At 36.8% G+C, this 12,826-nt stretch overlaps 1 protein-coding gene across 5 annotated transcripts in view; it reads left to right on the forward strand.

Annotated features, from left to right (window-relative positions):
* ofd1 (OFD1 centriole and centriolar satellite protein) overlaps positions 1-12,826 on the forward strand; it is a 151,520-nt gene that overhangs the window by 112,645 nt on the left and 26,049 nt on the right. For 3 of the 5 annotated variants that reach the window (XM_028800841.2, XM_028800838.2, XM_028800840.2), the window contains 2 exons: positions 3,702-4,271; positions 12,181-12,340. In XM_028800841.2, coding sequence (XP_028656674.1) covers positions 3,702-4,271; positions 12,181-12,340 — 730 coding nt within the window. The remainder of the gene's footprint in view (positions 1-3,701; positions 4,272-12,180; positions 12,341-12,826) is intronic. The other 2 variants (XM_028800839.2, XM_051927213.1) reach the window with 2 other exon arrangements.

Here is a 12,826-nt window from a genome sequence, read left to right on the forward strand (position 1 = left end):
CGTAGGTGCATTGCCTGCGCGAATGCGCTCAGCTGGCAGCCGATCAGCTGTCGCAGCATCGGCTGGTGTCCGATCAGCTAATGCCAGCTTCTCACTCTATTGCTCGATCTCCTGATCACTGTCAATAAAATCCGATTCTGAAAAATCAGAGTCCAACTCGGCAATAATGCGCAAAACATCGTCTGCCGAGTGTTTTCTTTTCTGCACTCGCTTCGCTCCCTTGTGACATGTTGATGCCATCTTGCCTTTGTTTACATTTGTTTACATTTCGCAGCTCACACACACGCAAGGATTAGTTGCCAAGTCAACGAGTCTAGCATTCCTTCAAGCACAGAGGGAATGCCTGTGACGTGACAGTGAGTTTTTTCGCCATTAACAGATTCTTGCCACCCTCTATCCCTGGATGTCGACTTTTGTCGACATTCGCCCTCAACCCCTCCTGTTGACAAAAGTCGACATCCGCCCTAAAAGAGTTAAATTCCATCGCACCTCCTCATCAGCATCTTTGTGTTGCAAATGTGTCGATCGGCACGGGCAGCCTGCTCACTGATCTCCCCACTGAAGTCAACTCAGACCTGAAGTCTCTTTATCTGGCAGTGAGGTGTTTAAAATTGTATAGATTGAATAATATACACATTTCACGTGTGTTCCATGTCTACAATGATCTGGGTAAATGTAGGATGACAGGAAATGCGAGGCAAGAAATGTTTTTCATCTTACTATAATAATAACAAAATGCTGACGTGAAGTGTATGATGTGTGAAGACTGAAGTCCAAATAAACACTTTCACAAAAGGTATAACAATTGTGCTTTTATTCAATAATATAACCAAAGAAATTATTCAAAGTACATGTTGCTGTCAATGAGTAAAAACTGAAGCTCAAATATAAATTGACATAAAGTCAACTGTGTGCTTGTCTGGTGCAGAGATTAAAAAAAAAAAAAAAAAACTGCTGCCTTCTAATCAAGAGGTTGCAGGTTCGAGCCCGGAGCCCCACTGCCAAATAAAAAGACTTTAGCCTCTGAGTTGACTTCATGTACCTCCATGGGGGAATGAGTGAGCAGGCTGCCTGGTGCCAGTGCTGATCCACACATTTGCAAGACAAAGACGCTGATGTGGGAGGTGCAAAGAAATTTAAGGTGGCCCCGTAGGCTTCAGGGATTCTAGTGTTAATGGTATTACTGCAGTTCTTTTAAAACCTCCTGCCCCCTGTACGCTACTATAATGCTCCCAGCCCTTGCCTGCTGTGTGTTTTGTGTGTGTGTATGTGTGTTTTTTCTTTTTTAGTTTCTAAACTCTCTTTTCTTGACTCCCTTGATGTCTGTGTTTTCATGATTTTGAGTACCTGTTTTGCTTCCTTACTTTCAAGCCCTGTGACGCCACTTACTCTGTACTTAGACTATACATATTCCTCATAATGAAAGGATATTTAGCCGTAAACTCTGCTGTAGTGCATTAGAGGGGATCTAACATTCCCTGCCATGAGTGCTATGTACTGCTTTATCTAATAAAAATATCTATACTTTGTCCTCATGCCTGAAGGGGATAGTATTGATTTATTTTGTGAAATCTCAATCTTTGAAATACAATTGTACCCGCATTGGATTAGAATCTTTATATTTTACATATAGATAGATGCCTATAGTAATATAAATGTATATAAATTGTAACACGTGTGGTATATACTAATAAATGACTTTGACAATTTGGTTCCTGGTCCAGTACACTTTCAGAACCACTGATCAACAAGAATAACTTGCCTACTCTGAGTTGCTGGTGGATTTCTGTTCTAATCGTTAGAAATGTCTGTAAGAACTAATAGCTTTAAATAAAAGATTGCTCATAATTATATTAACAGAGGATTGCCTTTTTTTCTGTTTAATCTCTTCTGAGGCTGAATATTTAAAACACTTGAGTGTTGTTAACTAATTATTTTGTGGTGAGTTGACTTAGCTGGATGGTACCAGCAGGTCAAAAAGGAATCCAGTGCATCAGTGGGCAGAGTGAAGACCCTTGAGTGAGGGGAATTTGATGAAGCCATGCAGATAGACTTTGATTTGGAGAGGTTCTGGCAAACAATTTTTCAGATCATGAGAAGGTAGGTGGGATTTTGTCCAGGTGGATCTCTGTTAGGATGGGAAAATTCAACTGAAGGTATTATTGAGGAGGTAAAAGGAATGTTTTCAGGAACTGCTTTACTTGTATACATCCTTCATAGAGGAGACCATTCCAGATGCATTGGTTGTGGTTGGGCATCTTCATTTGCTGTGGTCACTGCTGTAAATAAAAATCTTAATAATATATACATTTTTATAATTATAATAGTGGTAGTGTTGGAAACGCTAATAGTGCTGGATTAGTAGATATTTTGAGGTTATGAGTAATGTACCTCTTCAGTTATGTATGGAAGGCAGGGACATCATCTTACATCTGCTAGATTGGCATTCGATAATACATTTATTCAAGCCTTCATATCTGAGATTATGGTTTATTCCTTACTGATAAGGGGTGAGCAGCTATCCTGAAGTGAAGGAGCTGGAGTTCGTTGGAGTCTTGTCGCAGTGTGGGTGTGGTGTTGTATTGTACTTATCCCCCTTTTTGACATCCTTCTGCATACTTACCTGGAAAGGGGTCTCTCTCTAAGTTGCCTTTCCCAAGGTTTCTTCCATTTTTTTTTCCCCTACAAGGATTTTTTTTTTCTTCTTCTTAGAGAGTCAAGTTTAGGGGGTTTTCAAAAGACAGGACCTGTTAAAGCCCATTGCCACACTCCTTGTATGGTTTTGGGCTATACAAAAATAAATTGTATTGTATTTGCTTGTGAAACTGGCAGACATATTGGTGCAACAGTTGCATTTTGCTGATGTTTTTGTCAGGCAACTAAGTTATTAGATGGATCTCCTGATTTACAGTTCAGTCCACATCCCCATTCTTATTTTCAGTTATGAGCTCTGAGTATTCACAATAAGAATGAGTTAATGAGTACAAGCCACTGAAATCAGATTCCTGCAGTAAGTTGTTTGGCTTATGCTCAGTGACTAGGTGAGGAGTTCAGCAATGGTGAAGTATTCCTAGTTATGTAACATTGGTATCTGCAGTGGTTGGGCAGTTCAGTCCTGTTGCACAGTACATATATGGTAAGTATGCAGAAAAGATTTACTTCTGCAATGGTTCTTTCATAAGCATTTAAACTTCAACATCATACCTACTGTATAAGTATCTAAAACATTAATTACCCAAAGCAAACTTCAACAAATGTATAATCCAGACATTTGAAATTGTTTAAGAAAGTATAAACAATGTATACATTTTTATTTGTATCATTCTTGAATTCTGGACTTAAAATAATTTTAATGAAATAAGCTTTTTGATGAGCTGTAATAGTTGCATTTATCTAAAAGCATCTTAAAGTGATTTGTCTTGCATCTATCAGCAGTTAAAAGATTTGATTCATTTATAGTGTTCAATTGACAGTACTGTTTGCTGCATGCTTATTCCATCTGTTAATAAATTCATTGCTTTCTTCAATTACTTTTTCCCCATAAGTTTTATTTTGCTCTAAAATAAGGTAGTATCTTGGTTAAGCAGATATTCAAATTTTGAATGTGCTCATTTAATCTCTACTTTTTCTATCAATTGCCTGCAAATTCTGATATACATTTCTTCTTTTTGCTTTTTCCTTGCATCCTTTGATTCTTGCAGCTTTGGAAAATGAAGTCTTCCGCAACCCAAAACCCTCACTTGTTGACCGCTCTGTTCTTGACTTCAGTGCCAATAAGATTGCTCCTCCTGATATTTATATAGATAGGTCTTTGCTAAGGGGTATGCCATTGGTTGAAGATGTTGTTTTTGAGCCTTCAGGTATCTCAGCCAAGACCTATGGGATAAGTCCCCGTACTTCTTCAAACTCGGACATGGATTTGATTGCTGAGGCAAAAGCAAGAATCAGAGAACTGGAAAAAGAAGCTGAGACTTTGCAGGAGGCCTATAGACATTACCAACAGAAAGCTGTCCGTTACACTGTTACAAGCAGTCAGTCGCCAGCTCTATCGCCAGCACTGTCTTGTAGGATCCCATCTGCTACACATCAGAGAATGATGTTTTCTGACCATGTCATTTCACCCCAGACATTTGATTTGAACACAGATGGTCATCACACAGATTTTACACTTAATATGTGCAGAGCTGAGATGCCAGGACAGCAGAATTCTTCAGAGAGAAGCTTTTCACCAGTAAAAACATTTTTCTCATCTTCACATCCTGCAAATGAAGGTATGCAAATGATGTTTGTTGTACTCCTTTCTGTACTATCATGTAATTGATTTATTTTTTCACTTAAGAGTACATCTTAATTGACATTGGCTTTTCAATAAATTTCAAAATTGTGACTGTATATTGTATAAAAACATTTAGGGAATTCCTTTTGTAATGTTATTTCATAAAATAGAGGGTAATTACACTTGAACTAATTCTTAGGTAGCATTCAGATAGATCTTTTTCTTAACTCTATATTAAAAAGAAAATGTTTAAAATAAATTCACCTCTTTATGCAGCTTCCATTACAAACTTGAAATAATGATGTGAAATTATTTATTATATTTGTATTAAGTTTCAGTAATTACTTGGTAAGGCTAATAGAACATCATGTGACTTAATCAAAATACAGCAATGTAAAATACATAAATGAACGTATAAATTAATTTTTGATGTTTTGATTAGTGTAAACTGTTTTAATAGTATTTTGATTATGTATAATGTCATGGAAAAGTATTTATGTCCACCATCTTCTTTTTTCCTCTACGTATAACACTTTGTTTCTGATCTCCAAACAAATTTAGAATAAATTTCATATCACCCATATGAAAAGTAATTTCCCCTTTAGTAATTCAATGGACCAAATTTAAATGGTAAAGGGTTAGACTAGACACACCTACAAAGCACCGAGGCCTATAGAATGTCATCATACCCTGTGAAAAATCTATATACCTTTTGTCACATTACACCTTGAAAAATAAAATAGTCTTTTAGCTGTATGTACACATTTTAATCCTCTTTGTCATTGTGAAAATAACATTCTTAAACAGTTTGGACAGTTATTAAAAAATAATTAGTGTAATACCTAGTTTTGTAACATGATCATACCCTCAGAATGTACCAAACTTATTCTTATTCAGATGCAACCAATCAGCTGCCATATCAAACACTAGGCTAATTGCCTGACATCATTTGTAGTGGTGTTGATTACATCAGAATAAAACCAGCTGACTCTTGAATATTGCACTACTAGTAGTGCAAGATTCTGAAAAAGAGACTAACATAGTTAGTAGGCCAAAAGGCCTCTAGGATAAAACTGTAGAAATGCACAAGTTAGGAGAAGGCCACAAAAAGATTTTTAAGGGTTTAGCTATCCTCCTGAGTACTGTTCAGACTATTGGTCCAGGTATTCAAGCTAACGTTGAAAGCAGTTTGACTTCAGGTACCGTTCCTAATCAGTTGCAGCATGTATTAATACAACCAATTATTAAAAAGCCTAACTTGGATATTTCTGATCCTCTCTAAACTTTTAGAAAAACTAGCATTTTTACAGCTGCAACCTTTTTTAGATATGCACTGCATCCTTGAACCACTTTAATTGGGCATTAAAGCCCTTCATAGTACTGAGTCTGCCCTTTTAAAAGTTTTTAATGATCTTCTTTTAATTAACGACACTGGTGATTCTGTGATTCTTGTTCTTGTAGACCTAACAGCAGCCTTTGATAGGGTTGATCATACCATATTGATCTTTCATTTGGAGCATTATGTTGGCCTTAATGGCTCTCCACTAGACTGGTTTAAATCATACCTGTGTAATAAACGTTTTTCTGTTACCAGTGGTCATTGTACATCGTCTTCAGCACAGTTTGTTTGTGGTATTCCCCAGGGTTCCTTATTTCCTTATATATTCTCCCTTTAGGATCCATTTTAAGAAAACATGGCATTTCTTTTCACTGCTATGCTGACGATACCCAAATTAATTATCTTCTAAACCACAAAAATAATAATCAGGTAAAATTGTTGTTAGATTGGTTGGACAACATTAAAGCATTCTCCAATTTTAGTGAGACTTAAACAAAGGTTCTTCTGTTTGGTCCAAGTGGGGCTTTCAGCGTTCCTCCTTGTAGTCTTGGCCCATTGGAACCTTTTGTGAAGATGTCTGTTAAGAACTTGGAAGTAATCATGGATCGGGATTTTAAAATGGATGTCCAAATTAATTTGGTTATTAAGTCTAGTTTCTTCCAGCTGAGACTCCTATCCAAGGTAAAGACTTTTTTGTCTTTTGAGGATTCTGAGAAGCTCATACATGCTTTTTTCTCATCACACCTTGAGTATTGTAATGTCCTTTATTTTGGGGTTAGTCTCTCTCTTCCACCTCCAGAATGCTACTGCCTATCTTTTAACTGGGTCTAAAAAAAGGTGGCTTCCTATTAAATATCAGATTAAATTTAAGATTCTTACAATTACCTTTAAAATTTTAAAAGGTCTGGGCCCTCACTATTTATGTGACCAGATTAGACCTTACATTCCCATTACGTTTCTGAGATCCACCGACCAGATCTTGCTGACAACACAAAGAGCAAGACTAAAAGTGAGAGACAACTGGGCATTTTTGTCCTGGCTCCAAAATTATGGAATAAGTTACCATTAAATATTAGGATGGCTCCATCATTATTGATATTTAAATCTTGTCTCAAAATTCATTTTTACTGTTGGGCGTTTAATTCACCTTGAGAGTTGGTTGTCCTCTCTTGTGCTGTTATAGTTTTTGTATTTTTTCTGTCATTATTATTGACATTTATTGGTTATTGTCCTTGTACAGTTCTTTAGCCTCGACTGTGTTGTTTTCAAGTGCTTCATAAATAAATGATTGATTGATTGATTGGAAAGTTCTTTAGAGCTTGGTTTTCGAGTTTAGGCTGTATGACAAATAAAGTTAACTATTTCAAAAGGGTGTGACGACTTTCTATAGGCACTGTAAGATTGCTGCCATTCTCATTGAGTCTAAACATCACTTAAATAGAACCTTTCTAGCAATGTGAGTTGGCTAAAACATCTCAACAACCAGCACAGCATGCCTTGATTACAATACATTCCAGAAAACCTGAGAAAGAAAGTTACTGATATATATCACTCAGTGAAGGGCTATAAAGCAAGCTCTGAAACCCTAGGACTCCAGTGAACCAACATGAGGGCCATCATATCCAAACCAAGAAAACTTAGAACAGTGGTAATTCTGCCCAGGATTGGCCGGCCTAGCAAAATTACTCCCAAGAATGCACAGAAAACATTTAAAGAACTGCAGGCTTCTCTCTAATGAATCCATCATTAGAAAGACACTAGGTAAAAATTGTATCCATATGAGAGATGCAAGGCAAAAATCCCTACTAATCAAGATTTTTAGAATTTAAAGGCTTATCTAGCATTTTCCAAAAATAAAAACACCTTGATTACCCACAATCTTTTCTTATAATTTTCTGTGGATTGATGAGTCAAAAGTGTAACATTTTCATTTGGCATAAAGCTAACACAGCTTTCCACAATAGGAATATTATATTTACAATCAGACATGGTGGTGATGGTTTGGAGATGCTTTGCTGCTTCAGGGCCTAGGGCGACTTTCCATAACTGAGGGAAGCATGAATTCAGCTCTTTACCAGATGGTACTGAAGGAAAATATCCACTCATCAGTTCGTTATCTGAAGCTCGAGCACCAATTGGGTTATGTGGCTGGACAAATATCTGAAACAAAAGAGCAAGTCCACATCTGAATGCCTGAAAAAAGTCAAATTTAAGTTTATTGCGAAGCCTAGTCAAAGTCCTGACTCAAACCTCATTGAGATATTGTGGTTTGACCTTAAATGGGAGTTCATAGTCAAAAACCCTCCAATGTAGCTGAATTAAAACCATTCTGTAGAGAAGAATTTGTCAAAATTTCTTCACAGTGATGACTGATCCCCAGTTGCCGGAACTATTTGATTGCAGTTGTTGCTGCTAAATGTGGCCCAATCAAGTAGATTTAGATGAGCAAATACTTTTTCACATGGATGATATTGGTGTTCAATAAGTAAATGATCATTTTAAAACCATTTATTGTATTTACTCTGGTTGTCATGTTTATTTTACTAAATTTGTTTGAATATCAGAAGAAAGTGTTACAAATAAACAAAAATACTTTCTCACAGAATTGTACTAACAATTTATTTTTTTTCAGTAATATAAATTATTCTCACCTCTGTATATGTTACAGTTGTTTGTTCATTAATTGTGCAGTAGCTTTACCTGGAGCTAGAGCTGTGCTATTGTCTATGTTACTGTCCATGTTGGACTGTTTAAATTAATTGAGTTTTCTTGAAAATGTCTATTGAACTTGTCTCAGAGTCCCATAGACGAACAGTTCTGAAGGGATTTTTTTCCCAACCCTTTATTTCTTTAGTCATGTCACCATGATTTCTGTGATCATTGCTACTTTTCATCTAAATGAATTTTTTGTCAGACTTATTTTTCAAATTTGCTGTTGAGTATGCACATTACATCGTGTCACATCAGTTTTCTTAAAAGATATGCATTATGCAGGTTGAGCATCCCTAAACTGAAATGCCTGGTATCAGAAGTATTTTGGAATGTTTACGTGTACTTAATGAGATATCTTGGGGATGGGACTCAAGTCTAAACATGAACTTTATTTATGTTTCATATTAGCCTTATACACATATTCTAAAGGTAATTTTATACAAAACAGTAAAACCTTGGTTTATCTGCCGCTCGATTAAGCATCGGTCTCCATTAACCATTAGTGGAAATAAATAAAGTAAAAAAAACATTGCGCATACCAGTTTCTACCTATTGTTTTAATAGCGTTTTGTAGCTTTTCTCTTTTGTTATAATTAAAAGTAGGCGACGTCTGCCGTAGCATACGGTGGTGTAAGAAGAGGAACGGAAAACGGTGAGAAAGGAATTCAGAAGTCAAGAAGAAATAAATACTTCTTGAAAAACGCAGTGTGCATATAGAATTTCCGGCCAAGCAGGATTACATGTGAAAGTGATAAATAAATCAGGCTTTCCGAATTTATGTACTATGGTCATGGCATCCTGATAGTTTTGTTGCATGTATCTTGGACTTCCTGGAAATGTGGACGGTAATATGATCATTTTGCCTACACGAATGTTGTTATTTTCAGCGTTTGCTTGCAGTGCGTCTGATAGTTTGACGTGCAGATCTTGTTGATGTAATCTAAGATAATTGAGACGCGCACCCTCTGTTTTAACATGCGCATCTACAACGTACTGTTGGAATAGTTTGCCGCTGGAGTGCAAAATACTAAATGTATTCCTCATTGCTAATCTGTACGCGTAAAATTGGCATTGAATAAGCCTTATTCGCTTGGCAGTTCTTTTATTGGGAACATGTTGTAAATCTTTGTGCCAGCCAATGTCTCTGTCGAAAATCGCTGCAACATCGGTGTGACATGTTGGGGCATTGTATCGTCGTAAATCCTGCCTAGGAGTTTCCTTGAAACCCATTCGTACAGATGCTGTTGGATTGGACTAAGCGATTTCATGCATGTGTTTGTATGATTTAGCAAAGGGGTTGATGGTTCTGAGCATGGAATCTAGCTGGAGAAGTACATTTTCGCTGCATGCAGAGTTTGTTTTATTTTGTAAGCGTACTTTAGTAGCATGCGCTGTGTCAAAAACATACAACTGTCCATATCCTGGAGAGGTAGAAGTGTTAGCGTATAGTGGAGAGATTTGGTGATAAATTTGCCTGTGTATTTTAAAACAGCATGGTCCGTGGCCAGGAGGTTGAGTTATCTGTGCACCCATGGAAGCAAACGCTAGAGAATGGTTGTATTCTTGAATGTGTTCACGATAATTTTTAGCTTCTGATGTTTGCTGTGTAAGAAGCTGTAGTAAAGACACAGGTGGCTCCCGCAAGGGTGGTAAAGCTACTTTACCGTTGTAACAGCACCTCAAGTACTTGTTGGATGCATTTTCCTTCAATGTAATATCTACTCTTTTCCAGTGTACACTTTATTCTTCTTTTTCCTCTTTAAGTTTCTATATTTCTTGTGTTAATGCATGAGCCTTTTAGGGCTTAAAATAGACGGCGGTTACAGATGAGTACATAGAGTAGCTTATTCGTAAAACAGGAAGAACAGTTTATAAAAATACATTTCTGGTAAAGGCAGATTTCTGGTAAAGTCAGATTCTTTTGAACTGCTCACACAAGTTAGCATCAGTAATATATGTTAAAGGTCACATACACAGTTTCTGCAAACTGTCAAGCACACATTTTTTTAAAATATAAAAAGGACAGTTATCTGTAAACTGAAAATTTCCATTCCACACTCGACCCTTTTGAGCAGAAAAAAGAATTGGGTAACTAAAGGGAAACATTCTCAGGATCATAGACGAGAGTGCGTTCTTCATGGAGGAGGAAAGCTTTTGTCATGGTGTTGGGAAAAAAGACGGGAAACCAGATGCCTGACTAAAGGAACGATGCAGCACAAAGTGAGTAGTAACAAAAGGAGACCTATCGCGAGGGAGATACAAACTGATTTCAAAAGATGGGCCCAGGGGCCAAACCATGACGCGAACCATTCATCTAGGGGAGTATCAATCCCAGAGTTCTGTGACAATTCTAGAGAAAGGGCAGTTAGGCCAGCCAGGGCACGCGTGATGGAGCCATCAGGAGCAGTATTGTTTGGGATATATGTGCAGCAGGTATCTCCGAACATAGCACAGACACCTCCTTTTTCGGCTAACCACATGTCCAAGGCTAGGCGATTTTGCCAGGTCATAAGTGAGGTTTTATCTAACTGCTCATGTATGCCTGCGATAGCTTCTTTAGTAAAATTTAGGAACCGCTGCTGATTATAGTATAAGTAATTTATCCAGTCCACATTTTTGAAATGGCAAAAGCGCTTCTAGTATTGCTTCAATTTATGGAGTAGGAAGAACAACGGTGAATGATATAAAACGTGATGCCGACAAACTTGAAAAACGTGTCAAATGGAAAAAAAAAATATTCTGTATTAATGTTAATGTTCTTCTGCATTGTAATTTTTCTTTTAAATTGTATATATGTTTTTGATTAATATATTGGGGCGCACAGGATGCTTGTGATCTGCTGTGCAGGAGCAGAAAGGGTGAAATGCTGTAGTGAAGGGCTTCTGTTCTGTGTAGGGTGGAGATGAGTAACAGAAGAAGTTAGGAGAAAAAAGAAGGTGCGGCAAAAGGAAGTTTTGTGTAGGGAGTCAGAAGACAATAAGCAGGAGTGTTTGCAGTATTGAAAAAGACAATGTGAGTGGCAGGAGATGAACAGATTGGGTTGGAAAGCTTTCGTTTATTTTTGGGAGGTATGCTCTGTAATCCAAATAATGGAGTGTAAGACAGGGTGCACCATTTGTTACAGAACGAAGACTCCAAGTAAAACATAGAAAACTCTAGTACCTCTGAGTTGTATTTGCTTATTACGCTGGTCATTACAATATTATATAAATTCATTTTGTTAATCTATTATATTTTGTTAATGTTTTTTGTAAATAAATATGACTATTTGCTAAACTAATCTACTGTATATCATTTTTAAATTAGCTGTTCTCTTATCCGTCACAGCCTCCGTCCCAACCCCTGATGGATAATCGAGGTTTTACTGTATATTTAATAATTTTATGCATGAAATAAAGTTTGTGCACAGTAGCATTACCAGAATGCCTATATCAGCTGTACACAGAAAATTAAGTAAGTAATGTACGTAGGTCTGACTTATACAATGGTTGATAAAGAACTGTTGACAATAGAACATTTGAGCCTATGTTCCCTCTATGCAGCCCTCAAGTGTTATTGCAGCTTTTACCCTTTCGTAATGCACCCGTGGCTCCCAAAACCTCCACAGTAAACCACCCATTTGTGTGTTGTTCATATCTGCTCATTAATAAATAAATTAGAGTTAGTACTCATCAGAGCTTTACATGGGCAGAGGTCAGTTGTGGTATTTTCTACCTGCGGGGTCATGTCTGCACTCAAAGTTTTGGATTTTGAAGCATTTCATATTAGGGATACTCAACCCGTTGCAGTCCTAGGGGACTTTCACGACAGTTGAACACATTTAAGTCTAAATGCCTGTATCTTTTTCTTCCAGTAGATAACAATGGTTCTTTATCAAAAAGTTGCCCGCAATTAGTTGAAAACCCAGTGCCTCTAGCTTTATCTGGTACTCATCAAGCAACGAGTTCTCGAAGTTCAGATATGAGTCCTCTGGGTAGCCCTCATCTGAAAAGTACCACTAGAGAATATATCAGGTAATTGAATCTTTACTGTATACCAAAAATAAATTATTTTTTCTATGTGATAATATTGCTTATGTAACTGCAGTATTTCTTAATAAATGAGTAAAGTTTGAAAGGGGTGTAATATATTACAAGTTGTAAAGTCTGGCTTGTATCTTGGTTCATAAACATAAAAAAATAAACAGATGAGCAGCTTATTGAGGAATAAATAAATCTGCTTGTACTGACATTTTAACATTTAAAAAAACTTAGAAGATGAAAGATTGTGTATGTGGGTGTGTGTGTGTGTGTGTGTGTGTATATGTGTATATGTATATATATATATATATATATATATATATATATGTATATAATAATATTGCGCCATGGTGTGTGGTTCATTTATTTGACAGCCTGGAGATCGGGGTAATTACATTCATAGCATTCGTAGTCTGTACTCTTTGCATGATTTGACAGTAAACTGTGCAACATTCTATGATCTGCTTCTCACAAATGAGA

The sequence above is a fragment of the Erpetoichthys calabaricus genome, chromosome 4 (genome assembly GCF_900747795.2).
Source record: "Erpetoichthys calabaricus chromosome 4, fErpCal1.3, whole genome shotgun sequence".
Taxonomy (NCBI): Eukaryota; Metazoa; Chordata; class Cladistia; order Polypteriformes; family Polypteridae; genus Erpetoichthys; species Erpetoichthys calabaricus.